This window comes from Salvia miltiorrhiza, chromosome 8 (genome assembly GCF_028751815.1).
Source record: "Salvia miltiorrhiza cultivar Shanhuang (shh) chromosome 8, IMPLAD_Smil_shh, whole genome shotgun sequence".
In the NCBI taxonomy this organism is placed as follows: domain Eukaryota; kingdom Viridiplantae; phylum Streptophyta; class Magnoliopsida; order Lamiales; family Lamiaceae; genus Salvia; species Salvia miltiorrhiza.
In genome coordinates this window covers 16,824,721-16,844,051 of record NC_080394.1, presented here as the reverse complement: position 1 = coordinate 16,844,051, position 19,331 = coordinate 16,824,721, and the positions used below count along the sequence as shown (strand labels likewise).

Genomic DNA, 19,331 nt, shown 5'->3' with positions numbered 1-19,331 from the left:
CAACATAACATAATTTGCTAATCAGGTTGTCTTGCAACTTTAAAAACAAGAAATCCTAAGGTTGAGTTCGCCTGTAACCCAGGTCTACGGACGTGGAATAGGTAAATCTGAACCACGTTAAAATCTTTGTGTGATTTACTTTTAGTATAATACTTAAATATTTTGAATTGTCATATATTAGCACGCACGATTTCAGCTTAACAAAACTCAGCTTAGGTTGAAGAAACAATTTCCAGCAAACGTACATCAGCTGATCAACATTAAGCTAACTAAGCTCAACTATAACACTTAAAGATTTTCATCAACATTCGAGTAGTTTAACCACCACTTTCGCACAACATCAATTATAAATCCAATTAACCAGCTTTTCAGCAGTCGGTAAGATTTTTAACTGATCACTTTAGAACAACAAGTATTTTTTTTTTAGAATTACAAGAGGCATCTAATATATAATCAAATCAGCAACCCGCATGCAGGTGAGATCTCTACACCATACAAATGTGGGAAAACAACTGCACGCAAGCAGAATACTATCCACACAAAGGTGGGAACATTACTTACACAAAAGTGGAAAAAGTAATTGCACGCAGGCGGGATTGAACCCAAGACCTCTCACAAAGGAGAGTCTGGGTGCCTCAACTTTGTCACTTGAGCTAGGCCTCATCAGCTAGAACAATAAGTATTATTACGTGATATGGGATAAGACATGATATTTTTTACTGTGATATCTATTAATTTATTAGATATCAATATCATGTTTGATAATATTTATAAAAAAGATTTTATGCTATCATACTTGGGAGGCGTGATACAGAATCCAAAAGAATATGAATAATAGATAATGGGCCATTAATTTATAAAAGGCTTTGAGTTTTGAAGCAAATAACATATTAGGATGTTATAAGTATCTATTTCACACTTATATATCATGCATATCAAACGAGCCCCTAATGTATTGCCTGCATGCACCAATACGTATTTGCTCGTGACCAACATATAATCTATCAATCCGAGAGATTAGGAAAACAATGACCTAATTTATTGAAACTATTAATTAATATGAAACTCAAAAAAATCACATATTGCAATTCATTTTTGATAGTCCTTCAATGAAATTACCACATGAATGATATAACGAAATTTAGGAATTTATTTATTAAAAAAAAAACAATCTAAATACATGATTTAGAAGTAGTCTACCTCATTAGCTGATTAGTTCACGTATTGATAAAACCTATCCTTTGCAGTTTGCATTCTGAATTGATAAATAATCTATCTTTTGAATTCTGTTTTTTAGAACAATCTATCTTTTGAATTCTTAATCGCGACGAAATTCGTGATTTTAAAAAGTAAAAGTTTGTCATTTTCTATTTTATAACACGCCTTCCATTTCTATATAGCACTAGATTGTATTTCACATTTTTATAAATTTCTCTAATAATCGCATCCATAACAGTACATTTTAAAACGGACTTACGTTCAAAAAGTGCATCTGAAAAGGCACTAAGTAAATTCGACAATTCCATCAAACACACCATAGGGGAAATTAGAAAGTGTAGCATCGATCTTTATCTTTACACAGATTACTTGTGCAAATGAAAAAAATTTATGCAAGGAAATATATATTAGAAACGCCATTGTGGAATTTGATTTTCCTTATTCCAATTATTCTATCCTTCTACGTACCTTCCATTATATTTAGTTCTATAATTTTATTTCTTTTGTTAGGGGAAAAAATATGGGATTGAATTTGAATCTTATCCATATTCCTACATATTCAAGATCCGATTGGAGTCCGAAGCTGGATGCGCTAATTGTACACGAGAAGTCCGGATACGGAAAGACTTCCACTAGAATGCATTTTCCACCGTATTTGACCACTTAAGATTATATACCTCAAAATTTAGATCTCAAAAGCCATATTGGATAAGTAGAAACTAAATACGAATACATCTGTGTCGAATAATACGTGATACGGTTAATTTAGATATTTTTTAATAAAATATATTATATTTTTCTATTATTAACATACACAATCTCTAATTTAATATAATTATTTATAATAATAAACATTTAAGTTAAGCTATGTGTCAGTGTCAAAGAAAGAGTGAGTAAGAAATTATAATTCGGGTGTTGGATACCCAAGTTACAGTATACATTCATTTTTCATTTATTTATTTTTTCGTCTTTCTTATTTGTCTTGTTCCTATAACCCTTTGGAATAATCTTATTCCTATAACCAACTTTAACTATTTATTTTATTTTATTTCCATAACCCACTTCAAGGTCTTATATAAGAAAGAAGTCACTCTTGCCACTTGAGACACACTCTCTCTCATTCTCTTCTCTCTCTCATCAGCTTGAACCATGCAAGCTTCCCCTCTGAGATAGGCACCACCACCACCACCACCGCAGTTAATTAAAATACCCAAATGTCAACCCCGACGTCCCAATCGGGCCGCGAAGATCTCCTCCCGACCACCACCGGCGGCATCTCCCCCCGGCGGCGGTGGCAGAAATTCAAGTGGAGGGGCGCGCGGCCGGTGCCCCTGGTGGGGTGCGTGGCGGTGGGGCTCCTGATCCGGTTCGCGGTGCCGAAACCAGGCGGCGTGAGCCAGAAGGGGTGGTCCCTCCTGTCCATCTTCATCGTGACCATAGCCGGGCTGATCCTGAGCCCGCTCCCCGTGGGCGCCTGGGCCTTCATCTGCCTGACCCTCACGGTGGTGACCAAGACCCTGAGCTTCTCGGCGGCGTTCGCCGCCTACACGAACGAGGTGGTGTGGCTCATCATCACCGCCTTCTTCCTGTCCAAGGGGTTCGTGAAGACCGGGCTGGGCGATCGGATCGCCATGTTCTTTGTCCGGTGGCTCGGGAAGAGCACACTCGGCTTATCGTACGGACTGGTTCTGGGCGAGCTCGCCATCTCGCCGGGAATGCCCAGCTCCACCGCCAGGGCCGGCGGAATCTTCCTCCCCATCATTAAATCGCTCGCGCTCGGGGCCCACAGCAATCCCAATGATCCCACGGCCAGGAGGCTCGGGGCCTATCTCATCCAGTCCCAGAATCAGGTCAATTCATTATTCATTTCCATTTATTTCTCAAATCATAATTTGTTTGTGGATCATGCATCATTATGATAATTCAATTATTTCTCCACTGGGGTCAGCTCAATAAAGTGGAATTCTTCTATTAGATTTGCTGCTGTCATTTAACATGGTATATGCATCCTGTTTTTTTAGTGGATAATTGAGGAATGGTGGCAACACTGTAGCGTAACTATTTGAATAGAAGTTGAAACATTATTACTTTGGAATCGAGCTTGAACAAACTGTGTGTGTCTGTGCGTGTGGAATTATACAATTCAACGGCGTGATATAGAATATACACGGTGGTGTATATTGGTGATAGTGAAATGTAAGGTATAATATTATGTGCGAAAAAGGATATAATATAAAAGATTAACATGAAATAGCATTCCTAATTTCTCTGTTTCCACTTTTCTTTTTATAGTAATAAATATATAGGCTTGTTTTTAGTGCTTCACTGGTCTGCCGTTTGGCTCTACGATAATTGCTGCAACTTTTTCTTTTCCTCTTTTCGAGTATATTAGTGGATTTGAATCCTAAAAATTGTCATTTCATTTTTTACTAGTTGTAAAGTTTAGAGTTATAATCCATCATTATATCCGTTCCCAGTATTATGTTGCAAAGATTCAAGAATGGTCTGTGCTAATTTTTCGGATCCGATAAACAATTTTTTTTAAAAGTATTGGATTCAAATCCGAAATTTTTAATCTCGAACATTAATCAATCTACCACTAGACCAACACGCATAAGTTGTGCTAATTTTAGCTAACATAAAAGTAATACACTTATATTGTGGTTAAAAAAAATTGATGAGAGATTGTGGCAATTAAGCATTATATTTGCTGGTGCTTAGACAAATTAAGATATCGTTAATTAGTTTACTCGAAATGTCACATGCCTCTGGGATTGGCTGAGATCATTCGCTGCCTATTACATGTACAAAACTATGTTAAAAACTGCCTAATATTTGTTAAACTGTTCATCTATTTAACTAATTTAGCCCGAATTTGATCTAATTTAACATTTAAGGTTTGAAAGAGGGCACTGTTTCGTCATTTCAACTATGGACTCAGCAATGTGCGTGTGTTGGCCAAGCGGTAAGGGATTAATGCATAAGGCCAAAGGTCTTGGATTCGAGTCCCCTGTGGCGCGGCCATTTAATTTCTTTATCTAATATTGTAAATTTATCAAAAAAAAAAAAAAAACTATGGACTCAGCATTTTTTTTAATTAAATAGATTTATTAAAAAGGAAACAGAAAAAACGAACCTAGAAACCCTTGAAAACACAGAGGAGTAAACTAAGGGCCGAGCCTCGTTAAAATCCTTTTAAGGCAAACCCGAAAGGGAAAATCCTTAAAAGGGGAAAAGAGTACTCGTCTAAAAGAGACTGCGAGGGAGCGGAGAAGAGACAGCTTCAGAAGTTCCGGCCTAACCATCACCCCTAAGCAGCTCGGCTCCCTAACGCAGCGAAACCAAAAAACTTTATACTAACTGCAGATGAATTAAATTTGTTTAATTTTTTTTCCTCAAAATGTAATTATTTCAACATAATTGAAGTCATACTAAAGTCATGAATAAGAATGATTATGAGTCCAAATAGGTTATCTTTGTGTTTAATAAAATGAACATGACATTTTTGCTAAAAGTATTCATGAAATGAATTTGAACTAAAACATATGTTAGTGAAACTAAAAATGTTATGTACTTGCATGCTGAAACGATTAAAATCTTGCGAATGCTAGAAGCCTAGAATTGAGGCTTGTGATGCTGAAATTTTTGATTGGATTTCTGCAAGATTGGCAGCTAATTATCATCTTCTCTTTAACTTGAAATGAAGAAATGCATGAGTATATATAGTGATGATTTGGGTTGTGGCATGCAGAGCAACAACTGCACGAGCGCGATTTTCTTAACTGCTGCGGCTCAAAACTTGCTGTGCGTGAAATTAGCGGAAAGCCTGGGTGTGAAGATTGCAGATCGATGGGTGACATGGTTTAAGGTAGCGAGCATCCCTGCGTTGGTTTCCCTTTTAGCGACTCCTGCAATCTTGTACAAGATTTATCCACCTGAGATAAAGACGACCCCCGATGCTCCTGCCATGGCTCGCCATAAGCTGGACCAGATGGGGCCTGTCAAGAGGGATGAGTGGATCATGATTGCAACTTTGCTGCTAACTGTTTCACTATGGGTTGCCGGGTACAAACGCACGTCTCATCACTTAGTTTCTTCTCTTGTCTGTGATTTGTGAATGCTAACTAACAGGGCTGGGTGTGTAGGGAAGCTCTCAACATGGCTAGCGTAGTTGCTGCTATGATAGGCCTATCGGTGCTGCTGCTAACGGGTGTTCTTCAATGGGAAGATTGCTTGAGTGAGAAACAAGCATGGGACACTTTGGCTTGGTTTGGAGCTCTAATTGGCATGGCAACGCAGCTAACGGCTCTTGGTGTTATCCCCTGGCTGTCTAACTGCGTCGCCAACTTTCTCAAGTCCCTGTCTCTCAACTGGTTCGGCTCATTTAGCCTCCTCCAATTATGCTACTTCTTCATCCATTACTTGTTTGCTAGCCAAACCGCCCATGTCGGGGCCCTCTACTCCGCTTTCCTTGGGATGCAGTTGGCCTCTAAAGTCCCTGCCTTACTTGCTGCATTGGCTTTGGCCTATAATACCAATCTTTTTGGTGCAATCACACATTATAGCAGTGGCCAAGCTGCAATCTACTATGGAGGTATGTGTTCTGTTTTTCATTTATAATGTATCAAGGGAAAATATATATGTAGATGATTCTTTTTCTTGTTTCTAATTCATGTTTTTCTTTTTGGGGGTTTGCAGCTGGCTATGTAGAGCTTCGTCATGTTTTCATTTTGGGTATAACAATGGCTCTAAGTCAGCTTGTGGTATGGGGGTTAGTTGGAGCTGCGTGGTGGAAGATTTTGGGGCTTTATTGAGAGTTAAATGTGCAGGTGAGTCTTGATTATGTATAATTTTTATTTGAAATGATGTGATAGTAATTTATTCAATATAAGTTTGTGCTGTGTGGAACAGGGGAGCTACCCGTGTGTGCTAGAGATTCGATGTTGGATACTTTGTGCGTTACATACACTTAAGTGTGTGTATTTATACAGGTAGTTGTGTGTATATTTCAGGAGCATAGGTTTCAGATGTGAATGTCTAAAGTAGCTCACTTAAAAACATTGCACAATAACTCCACAGTTTCTGTAGAAATGCTCGATACATTTTGCAAATATTTGCTAAACGTAGTTGTATTTTACATCAACTACTTTTGTAATTTGTAAATTCAATAAATCACTGCACCAATTAATCCTATATTCTCTGCTCCTTCCATTCCACAATTAATCCTATACAACTACTTTTGTGTTTTGCATATTATTCCATAACGAATTTTAACACATTTCGCTACACATAATACAGAGATGCAACAAACCAATGATTTCTTGTGTAAACAGTGAAGATTTCAAAACTGTGTTTATGATCTACCACTGATCGCCGTGCCAAAACATATGATCTTGTAACTTATATTCCTATTGTGTGTTTGATCCCAAAATCAGCTGTGTGTCATCACTTTCATTTTCTTGAAATGGGAAATGCCCAACATTCAATTATTTAATTTCTTCGGAGTCTACATTTTATTTTACTAGCTAAATGCTACATCAAAGCTAAGAATTTCAATATTACTTTCTTTATCCACGAAAAAGAATCATATTTATCTTCTTCTTTTTTTCACGAATAAGAGTTTAATTTCACTTTTTAAACTATCCCATCATATATTTTCTTCTATGTTTAACTAAAATTATACTTTTATTCTATTTTTTTAATTAATAATGTACATTTATTCTACTTTTTTGAATTAACACTATCTCTACAAATTGTTCTTTTATTTTACTTACAATAATTTTAACGACTTTATTAAAACTCGTATCCACCCTCAAACATGACTTTTTTTCGTGGGCGGAGGGAGTACTACCATTTGCACCGTGCAATGCACGAGAAACATTTTTATATTTCTATATATACATAAAATTGATAGCAACTTAATTATATAAATATAATATAAAATAATTTTAACTGAATATAAGTTGAATATTAAAAAAATAAAAAAATAAAGAAGTACTCACAATAATAAAAATTGATATTATGAAATGGCTAAAAACATTATAAAAATAAAAATAAAATAGAATTAAAAAATAGATTTATTCAAAAAAAAGGATGAGAGTGGAGAGAGATTTTTTAAAAATTTTAATCTTTAAATAAATAAATTTTACATTTTAATTCAAATATTTACATAAAATATATCAAATTAAAGCTCTTATCATGATCTTTAATTTAATATGAATATTTTATAATGAGTTCAATTTTATAATTTTAGAAATAAATAAAATAAAAAATAAAAAGATAAACAAAACGTAAATAAAAAACATAAGAGTATATAATTTAGGGTTAATTGCATCAAAATACCTAACCTTTTCCCAAAATTTGGTTTTTTGACAAACTTTTTAATTGTAGCAAAAAATTTAGCTACGTTTCAATTTATTGCAATGTCCGTCCCGCGTATATTTCCTACCAAATCCATTCATTTCCGGCCAATTTATTTTAGCTACGTTTTAATTTATTGCAATGGATTTGAGACGATAATGTTTCATTACCCGGCACGACATGCCACCTAAGCTTTATGGAGGTCCACCTCAACATGGATTTGGCCGAAAATATATGTGGGACGGACATTGCAATAAATTGAAACGTAGCTAAAATTTTTGCTACAATTAAAAAGTTTGTCAAAAAAACTAAATTTTGGGAAAAAGGTCAGGTATTTTGATGCAATTAACCCTATAATTTATAAATAAATTTTTAATTTTTTTATAACTACAAATTTTCCACTAGTAAATGGATAACTTTTAAAAAAGGGTAAATATCATATTAAACCTTGAACTATATTCGCTTTATCAAAAATACCCTGAAACTTTTGAAATGCTCTCTAAACCCTCAAAGTATCAGGATTTTATCAAATATATCTCGCATCTCTTTTCCGGCCACCAGAAACATGACGTGGCTCGCCGGATGCCACAGTGTAATTTTAAATCTATTTTTTTTAATCCATATCATTTAATAATCTCTTTTTTAAATCCATGTCAAATCCCTCTGGAAATTAATATATATTCATCCCCAAATAATATTGACTAGTTTTCCCTTAAATTCAAGCCCTAATCGAAGGAGAGAGAGGGAACCGGAGCGCGACGAATTCTTTGCGGCGATTCCACCACAAGCAGAAGCCATGGCAAGCACGAAATGTTATAGCTAATGTCTCTCTCTAATCTCTATAATGACCAGTTATCTAACGCCGCCGCTCATCTTCTTTGCTTCAATCTTCCGCATTTTAAATCGCTCCCATTCTGCAACTGAATCAGGTAACTTTGGGTTTTATGTAATTATTTTTGGATTCATATCAGCAACATTATTTATACCCCACATTGTTTCAATTACGAATCTAGTAGTATTTAGTTTTTTGCCAAATTTGGTGTTAATCTTTCTAGATTATTAATTTCTTCAATTACTCGCTAGTCTTTGGGAACTTTGATGTGTATGTACGAGAGAGTGAGAGGGGGATACTAATTTGCTTAATTAAGTTATGAGTTATCATTCAAACAATTTGATTTACTGTGTTAATTAAACTCTTATCGCTTCTAATTAGATCTTCATCCTATCAATTATGTGTTTGTAATTAACTAATGAGTTGGAATGTGTAGTTTCACAGTGATTCCACCACAAGCAGAAGCCATGGCGAGCACGACAGTTCATTTTATTATGACCCAGCCCATTAAGATTTGGCTGTTTGAGCAGAAGGATCTGAGGATCGAGGGCCGAATAATCTGGATGAAGCTGAGGAGGTTAACATCAAGAAGAACAACAGGAAGCAGTTGGGGATGATTTTGTTAAAAGAATGACATGGATTTAAAAAAGAGATTATTAAATGATATGGATTAAAAAAATTGATTTTAAATTACACAGTGGCATCCGGCGAGCCACGTCATGTTTCTGGTGGCCGGAAAAGAGATGCGAGATATATTTGATAAAACCCTGATACTTTGAGGGTTTAGAGAGCATTTCGAAAGTTCTAGGGTATTTTTGATAAAATGGGTATAATTCAAGGTTTAATATGATATTTACCCAAAAAATAATAGTCATTTTTTATTATTATGCTCATACACACTTACACGATCTCCACAAATTTTATGTGTACCAATATATGTTTAATACTGGCAAATTCATGTAATAGTGTTATTTATATTGCTACATGAATTTTAATTACACACAAAATTCGTATAGATCGCATAAATATGCAATATCATAATAGTAAAAATTATTACTATTTTTATATTTTTATCTGTATGATTATAGTTAGTATTAATACTTTTGCTAAGAATAGAATATTGTCTTATTTATCAGATGGAGTATTTTGAATTTGATTCTCAATGAAAGCAATTTTATCTATATTTATTTTTCTTAGTGAATTAAATTTATTTTTTATACATGTGAACTGACCTAGCGGTCCGGCCCGACCCGCCGGCCTGCCCTTACCGCAAAGATGCAGCCACACGTAAGTCGATCCGACTCAATGATATTGTTACTATATTTTTTTGGGTAAATATCATGAGAATCCCTGAATTATACATACTTTATCAAAAATACCCTGAAACTTTCGAAATATTTTCTAAACCCTCAAACTATCAGATTTTTATCAAATATATCCCGCATCTATTTGTCGGTCACTAGAAACGTGATGTGGCTGGCCAGATGCCACAATGTAATTTATATTCTATTATTTTTTTTTAAATGGCATGGCAAAAACGACTTCGTTTCGTACCATATTCTATCGTGTTTATCCTTAATTCTAGATTATTAGCGTAAATTTCAAATAAGATAGAAGTGAATTTTAATTTCAGAGTGGATTTTTTTTTATAAATGATATAGTACGAAACAACGTCGTTTTTGTCATTGCATTTAAAAAAATAGAATATAAATTATATTGTGGCATCTGACGAACCACATCATGTTTTTGGTGACCGAAAAATAAATACATGATATATTTAATAAAAACCTGATAGTTTGAGGATTTAGAGAACATTTTGAAAGTTTCAGGGTATTTTTGATAAAAAAGGGTATACTTCAGGGGTTTTCATGATATTTACCCTTATTTTTTCATACATTTATCTACATGGCTATAATTTCCTTTTACTATATAAAAAAAATGCTAGAATTGGATATAGTCTCTATTATAAACTTTATTTATAAAGTCGATCTTAGTTGATTATATGAAAAGTATTATTTTTATTTAAATAAAGTCTCATTTACAAATTAAAGGTATTAAAGTTTTATGCGCTAGCTCTTAAGAAAATTCTTATTTTGACTTTATAAAAAGTTTGATTTACATTTAATAAAAGTATTATTTAGAAGAAAAAAAAATCTTAAAGTCATATTTGGTTTTATGAAAAATCTTATTTAAGTTTAAGCAAAGTCTCATTTACGAATAAAATATCTTATTTACTATTAAAATAAATCTTATTTGATTTTATGAAAAGTATATATCATTCACATTTAAACAAATGCTCCATTTACGAATAAAAAGTTTTATTTTCTTTGAGAAAGTTTTATTAGATTTTATGAAAAATATTATTTACATTCAAACAAAATCTCATTTATGAATAAAAAAAATATTTGCTATTAAAAAAACTTATCTGATCTTATAAAAAGCATTATTTGATTTTATAAAAAGTCTAGTTTGCATTTAATAGAAAGTCTCATTTATCAATTTATAAACTTAATTAAAGTCTTATTTTTTATTAAGAAAAATGTTACTTATTTACTTTTAGGAAAAAAAATTATTTGATTTTATAAAATATGTGATTTACATTTAAATAAATTATAGTTTACGAATAATAAGTCTTATTTGACTTATGAAGAGTCATATATTACGTTTAAGCAACAGTTTATTTATGAATAAAATATCTGTAAGTCTTATTTGCAATAAATAAAAATCTTATTTACTCTTAATACCATCTTTATCAACGCTCAAGCACCACTGGTCATAGAATAGGACAAATTTAAACAAAAAAAAAATTATAAAATATTGTTGTGTCCAGTGGAATTCTCTTGACCACTTCGGTGATGATGATTGGTTTATCGGTGATGACTTCTCACATTCGACAATGTTGAGCAGTGAGGAAGCTTTCCAGTCGAAACTTCCATATGTCGTATTTTTCAATACTAAACATCAGGAGTGATGAGGCTCTGTTGTGGTTAGTTTCCATTGTACAAGAAGAGAGACAAAAACAGATAAGGAACGCAGATAGCACTTTGAGAAAGAGAAAACGATTTTGAGACCTTCTGAAGAACATGATCTAGTTCAGTAGAACAGGGTCAAAGCAAAATTGTTCTTGCGAATAACCTGCCCTGATACCAATTGTTGGGTCTCGGAAGGTCTCGAATAGGTATATGGGGGGAATACAGCTATAAGCTATTTTAATCAAAAACTTGAAAACAAACCAACACAACCTTTGACAATTAAAAGAGTTTAGAGAAACTTCGGTTAGTGACCGATACTAAATATCTCTTCAGTAAAGAGTTATCAGTTAAGTCCGAGACTTTAACTGATATGCGTTAGGCTTCAGTCGGGTTTGTAAAACAAAGGAGTGTTATGAATCTTACTGACTATCCGAATATTTATCAGTTAGACTAATAACACTGGCAGCGGAAAACTTTTCTTTTGAATTAGCCTTTGTGATTAAACACGTTGTCTAGATTTATGTTTCACTTTGCAGTTAATCAGTTCAGTTAGCAAAAGGTTTGTGCACAGATAAGAAAGTAAATACTGAAAGCAATAAACGACAAAGAGATTTTTACATGGTTCAAAATTCAATTCCTACATCCACGGTCAGTTGATCACACTAGCAAACTCACTGGGTTTGTGCTTACGGGTGCACAGCAAACCTGAACAACCAAAGATCCAATCTTCGGTACCAACACACTGGGTTGGATTTCTCACTCTTAGCTTTACTGAGACAAAACTATACATTTTCGCAAAGACTAAGATCTCACGGAGTCAGAGCACTGGAGTCAGAGCACTGGTCTGAACTCCTCTCGGCTCAAATACTCGTTTCGGTCAGTTGAAATGAGGTTCGAAAACTTGCCAACTAGATTACAAAGAACAAGCTCTCTGTAATCAGTTATACTTAGGCTCTGGATATTCAATATTTGCCTAAGTTCTAAGAGAATGTGTGTAATCAGTAGAGAGAGACTGCTTTTTGGCTTTGAGATTCTCTTCTTCGATTCAAACTTTGGATGGCTTTGAATTGTTGAGTAACGAATTCGGCAGCGTTTTAGCTTATGTATTTGAATCGGTAAAGATTGAAGTGATCTTCGAGCTCTATTTACAATGAGAGGTCTTGAATAGATTCGTTGGCGGAGAGGGTCTTCAAGAATTCATCCGTTGGAGATAGATTTGAACTTTGCTGAGGCTTCAATCTTCGAGGTTCCTTGTTTGGTGAGAACGACTACTAAGGAGCAGGAGATAGGACATCTCTGAAAAGGTAATCACCAAAAAGGAATGCTCTGCAGAGAAAGGACGATCCTCAAAATCTCTGCATTTAATGCGGCTGTATTTGGGAGTGCATGTCTTCCTTTTAACTTTGGAGGTTCGTTCCGATGAAGAATGTTAACTGATACTTAACTTTAGTATCAGTCCGCTGAATCCACGTGGCCTGCATTGATGTATCAGTTCGTAACTGATTCTTGAACTGTTCAGTCAAATATCAGTATTTGACTCTGCCTTTAATCGCTACATCAGTCGGGTTCTTCAGTCTTCATAATAGCATCTAAACTAGAAAAAGAACTCTAACACTTAAGTTCGAACAATTCTAGTCTATTACAAAGAAAACCTAAGGATTTTGGTATCATCAAAACTAGGATTAGGATATTTCATTAAGTTCCCAACAACCCCCAATCTAAGGAATACTTCAAGGTAAACAAAAAATAGGATCAGATAACCACTCATGAGCGGAATAACAAAATTTACTAGGAAGCACCGCCTTGACCCATCTCCAAATGCAAATAATACTCTCATCCACAACTTTCACGGCATTCGAGCTCATCCCTTTGAAGATTCTCTCATTCTTAGCTTTCCAAAATTTTCAACATACCAGGTGATGTAAAAAATAATCTTTTAAACTTTGTTTTTGCCCAAGCTCACAAACTCAAGAAAGTGATCCATTAGACAAGTTGAAGAGGGGCGAGAAATCTTCAACCATGTATAGATACTATCCTAAACACTGCTCGACAGCGAGCATGACAAGAGGAGATGATCAGAAGACTTTGCTTGGGCAAGACAAAAAGTGCATCTGAAATCGTTGTTCTCAATGGCAATATTTATCCTCAAATTACCTCTCGTAGGAATTCTGTCTTTGAGAGCTTTCCAAATATTAGAAGACATTTTACACGGGACGTACTTGAGCTGAATCTTGCTGAAATAAGTGGATACGTTGGCTTCAGCTAAAGAATTTTTGTGCAACAGGGTGTACATCTCCTTAGTTGAGAATCTTCCAAAAAGAAAATCGTTCATCACAAAAGAGTCTTCCTTTGAGTGAAAGACTGAACACCTGCACAACAAGAGCCAAAAATCCAAAAACTCAATAAAGTCAAGATTGTTAAAGACTCTTCCCCACTTGAAGGCCCACACCCAAGAGCCATTTCTAAAAAAGTCCATGTCACCAATATTCAATCCTTTCTGAACAGAAAGAGAGTACAATTTCCTAAGTCTCGACTGAAAAAGCCCCCCACCACCCATGGGTCTTCCCATAAGAGGGCAGATTTACCATTATTAAGAGAAAAAAAAAAAAAAAAAGATTTTCACAAAAAAAATTGCCCTCATCATCCAAAAATAATGCTTTCAAATCCTTCCACCAAAACGACTCCTTACTAAGATAAGAACAAACTCTGCAATTATCAGCAAATCCCCCATACTTAGAACTCAAGGGCCTCAGTTTGCGTGTTTGTGCCTCAAGGGTTTTAACGAGGCTAGGGCCTTAATTCGCATGTTTGTGCCTCGTTTTCCAGGTTTTTTCTTTTTTCTTTTTATATATAAAATACAATTTAATAAATTAATATATTACATTTTAAATTTATTCTCATTTTTCACTATATTTAATTGAAAAATCCTTTTTTTTTTTAGAATTGAAAAATCTTAATTTTGCGACGCAATTTTCTGCATATCATAGGACATTGAGCTACGAGCCCTAGGATATATATATAGCCGAAAACGGGGAGGATATTCGCGATATGTTTGATCACAACCTTAATTTGGAAGCAATAAAATAAAATACATATATCATGGTCAGAATTCATCTAACCGTTTGTCGTAAAAAAATAGTATTTTATATTCTTATTTAGTTTATATTACGTCAGTAACGTGTATGATAACACACTTGTAGTTGTAGACTAAGAGAATTCACCGTATAGTCTAGGAACACAAATCCATTCAGGAAGCACAATATACCAAATATTAATCTTTTGTCATTTTCATATACCTAATGATCTTTTTCTCAATTTTCATTATAAATGAAACTTGTACATGAAACTTGTACATCATTCTCCTATATATATACATAGAGAAATATAAAACATTTAACATTCTTCAGGAAAAAATGCACTTTGATTTATTTGTAGGCGTAAACATCATGTGATTTACACTTAGGGATGCATATTTCTCAAAGCATATAAAACATTTAACATTTTTAAGGAAAAAAATGCACTCTAATTTATTTGTAGGCGTAAACACCACATGATTTACATTTAGGGACGTAATCCAGCTCGAAACCCATAGATTGAGCTGAATAAATCAACAACTCAAGGAAATCAGGGCTGAAAAATTTTAGTCCGATAAAATTCCATCGAAGCCCGAAAATCCAATAGGATTGATCCGAAAATAGCCCGATCTTTATAAAGCTAACCCAAAATAATGTATCCGTCTGATTATATGAAAGTTTCTTCATTTTTTTGTTTCCAACTTCAGTACTTGCTTCTGAAGTTAATGTAAGATGTTTTTTCAAAGGTTTGTTAAATATATTTTGATTCAATATTCGAAAGTTATACCTATCATCATTTTCCTTCTCTATGTTTTTAATCTATACTTAACATAAAATATAATTTTACAATTAGCCGAATTTCAAAATTTTATAAAAGAAATATTTCTTCCGTCCACGAAAACTGTATGGTGAAGTGGATGACATAGGTTTTACTAATAAATAACTAGGAGACATGTATAAAGTGTAAAAGAGAGTCCACCAAAACTGAGCGAAAAAAGGGACTCACTAAAGTCGATGTGTTAAATGGTTGGGTATTTTCGTGAATAATAAGTATGAATGAAGTTTAAATATAAGGGGTAGTTTCCAGAAAAGAAAATCATACAATCTTTGTAGGCGAATAAAAATATACAATCTTTGTGGACGAAGGGAGTAAAACAAAAATAATAAGAAGATAAAGAAAAAAGAAATAAAAAGAAAAATATAGTTTACAAATAAACCAACAATTTTATTGTAATCATAACATTGCCACTCAAGTTTGAAAAATGTTTTTATATTTTTATATTTATATAAAATTGATACCAAATCAATTATCATATTTATAAATATAATAAAATTAATTTTAACTGAATATATTTGAGATGAATATTGAAAAAATAAATAATAATTCACAATAATAAAAATTTACATTATGAAAGGGCAAAAAAAAACTAAAAAATGAAAACAAAAATAAAAAATAATTAAAAATAGATTTATTCAAAAAAAGTCAAGTAAATATAAATTTTACATTTTAAATGATATATTTACATAAAATATATCAAATTAAAGCTCTTATCGTGTTCTTTAATTTGATATGCATATTAAATATTTTATAATTAGTCGAATTTTAAAAATTTAGAAAGAAATAACATAAAACAATAAGATGATAAAGAAAAAGAAAAAAAAAAGAAAAATATATATAGTTTATAAACAAACCTTCAATTTTATTATAACTAAAAAATTGTCACTTAATTTTGAAATTGATTAAAAAATCAAAATCTTGACTTTTTAATATAGTATAGATTATATATGTGTGCATCCCTATCCGTTTAAGAATTACATACGCAGGTCGATATTAAAATATCACTTATTAATGCATGTATTTATTTTTTATAAATATAAATTTGTCAAAATAAATATATTAATTTAATTTTTTTATATAAATTTTTGGAGCCCGATTAGCCCAAAACCTGAAATTTTAGGGTTATGGTTGAGAATTTATAGCTAAAAAAAATTGCAATGCAAATAGTTTGCAACTTGATATGATTGATTTGAAATTCGATGAGTTAGCCCAATTGACAAAAAAATAAGCGTTATTGAAGATCAGCTATGAAAATATGTGACAGTTGGACTTATTATATATAGTAGTAAAATTAAGGGGATGTTTGATTTGTAGGATTATATAGGATTAGTCTTATACTCGTAATATTTTGTTCAGTTTGATGGATATGGTTCAGTATTTAATTTTGAGACTATGTCATATAAAATTAGTAATGACTTATGAATTTTGGCATATTTTCATGACAAAATAATCTCGAATAATTTCATTTCAATTTTAAATAATTTCGAAACAATTTAAATCTTGTGTAAAGTAAATACATCCCGTAAGTTGATTTAATACATTTATATTCCTGGTAGGACTTCCCCTATAATAAAAGTAAATAATATAAGTCGTGTGTGCCTGTGGCCCAATTAAATAACCTAGGAAAAAGATGAGAAGCTTCATGCACTAAGATCAATTCAACGGACTCATTTAATTTATCAAATCGAATTAATTTGGTGTTGGGTCGTGTGTTTCTTGGACAGTCGCACGTGCATGTATAACAATTATATCCACGTGGCATTGTGGTTCAAAGCACGAGCCCCATAGTCATAGACTTCCTCGTACGCACCCTTCTCCTAATTCCTCTTGATCACTCAAATTAGCGTCTTTTTTTTTTTTTTATCAGGAAAATAATAATATTAATGCAGAAAGGAGTGGTACCAGGAGTACCATGACAGTAGCCAACAAAACAGAAGCACAGAAAAAAGAAAGAAAGAGCCGCACGCAGACAGCACAAGGGAGAAAACACAAGATCAGCCATGAAGGCTCACAGCCCCAAACCAACGATTGAAATCAGATTGAGGACCCGGTGGCGCGAACGCCGTCATCCAGCTCCACGTCCGCGATTTAATCTCGTTAAGCAGCTTGTCGATGTTCCAGGTTCCAAGATTGAACTTGCAATTATTGCGTTCTCTCCAGATGATCCAAATCGTGCACATCCAAACTCCAAGGAGGAACTGGACGTCTTGTTTATTACCCAGGTTAATAAAAGCAAGGAGATGATCTTTCAGCTTAGCAGGGAGAGCAGACTCTTTCCCAACCCAACGCAATAAACCCTTCCAAAGGTCCGCGGAAGAACCACAAGTTGAGAAGATATGCTCCGCCGCCTCGTCACTCGAATTGCAGAGGATACAGATCAGATCGCTGCCATGAATGTCCAGCTGTCTTTTAACAAGATTATCACATGTAGGCAATCTATCACGCAAAGCTCTCCAAGCCGTGGTTATCACCTTAAGCGGAACCGGAGCTTTCCAAATCTGCGGCCAGGTGGGATCCTCGCCAAGGGGAGAGAGTTCAGGATCCCTAGAGCATAGTTCACTGTATGCCGACTTAACAGTAAAAGTTCCGCTTCGGGATGCTTTCCAGTGCCAGCCATCCCTCTGACCTTCTCTAAGCCGGGCATTCTCAATGAGCAAGTTCAAGTTAAGCACCGAAGTGAGTTCTCTTTCCAATAGAGGCCGGGACCACTCGAGATTCCAATGCCACGAACCTCCATTCCAAACCCCCAGATTTTTGATAAAGCTATCTTGCTGCCGACTTAAGCGAAACAGTCTGGGAAAGGTCATCTTAAGAGGTTGCTCCCCAATCCAAGCGTCGTGCCAAAACAGAGTCTGATCGTCTTCGCCAACCGAGATCTCCACGTTATCTCTAAACCAAATTCCACCTTCTCCCCGGCAGATACCAGAGATGTTTTTCCACCATCCCGTAGACAGCTCCCTTCGCCCTGCTGAAGTAAAGCCGCTGCCATTCCATCGGAGATCTCCATGTCGGAGCTTGATCACTCTAGCCCAAAGAGCTTCTTTTTCCACCAGAAATTTCCAAGTCCATTTTGCCAACAGAGCGAGGTTGAACCATCCAAAATCCTTGATACCCAATCCTCCGCGACTTCTATCGATACACAAGTCCTTCCACTTAATCCAGTGGATCTTTCTTTCCACGGGATCCCCACTCCAGAGAAACTTGGCAAGATATGAAGTAAGATCAGCGATCACTCTCTTTGGCGCCTTGGAAAAGGATAATTGATAGATTGGGGTTGCAGTGAGGATGGAACGGAGGAGGGTGAGTCTACCAGCAAACGAGAATTTTCGACTTTTCCATCCTCTAATTTTTCTCTTAATCTTTTCAACGACGTGCTCCCATTCCGATGCTCGATAAAGGCTTCTACCGACATTAAAACCAAGATATTTAACGAGGAAATCGCCCCTTCTACACTTGAGCAAAGCTGCCATTTCTTCGCCCAGCTGTGGATCCCAACCAATGCCGAAGATGCTGCATTTATCAAAATTAACCGAGAGCCCCGAAAGCATCTCAAACAAGTGGAGGATACACTTGAAGGCCCATGCATTATCAATATCATTTGAGGCCGCAAAAATCATATCATCCGCATACTGCAAGTGCGAAATACAAATCTCACCATTACCGAATTTGAACGGCTCCAAAAGATCCCTCTGAACAGCCCTCATAGTGAGAAGATTAATGCCTTCAGCGACGATGAGGAAGAGGAAGGGCGAGAGGGGGTCTCCTTGCCTGAGCCCCCTTTCCAGCTGAAACTCCCCCGAAGGGGATCCGTTGACTAAAACGTTGGCGTAGGCTGAACTAAGGCAGCCACCAATCCATTTTCTCCAAACTGGACTGAAATTCAATCTTTCCATCATAGAATCAAGAAAATCCCAATCAACAGAATCAAAAGCTTTTGCAAAATCGACTTTGAAAAGTGTCAAACCTTTTTTCTTTTTCTTTGCCTCCTCAATCATCTCATTGAGCACCACAACTCCGTCAAGTATATACCGCCCCTC

At 34.7% G+C, this 19,331-nt stretch overlaps 1 protein-coding gene across 1 annotated transcript; it reads left to right on the top strand.

Annotated features, from left to right (window-relative positions):
- The first annotated feature begins 2,296 nt into the window (after nt 1-2,296).
- On the top strand, nt 2,297-6,411 carry LOC131001466 (dicarboxylate transporter 2.1, chloroplastic-like). The gene is made up of 5 exons (XM_057927858.1): nt 2,297-3,068; nt 4,970-5,283; nt 5,364-5,812; nt 5,917-6,047; nt 6,130-6,411. Exons 1-4 carry the CDS (start codon nt 2,433-2,435, stop codon nt 6,030-6,032), a joined length of 1,515 nt encoding a protein of 504 aa, XP_057783841.1. The 5' UTR covers nt 2,297-2,432; the 3' UTR covers nt 6,033-6,047; nt 6,130-6,411.
- The last annotated feature ends 12,920 nt before the right edge of the window (nt 6,412-19,331 follow it).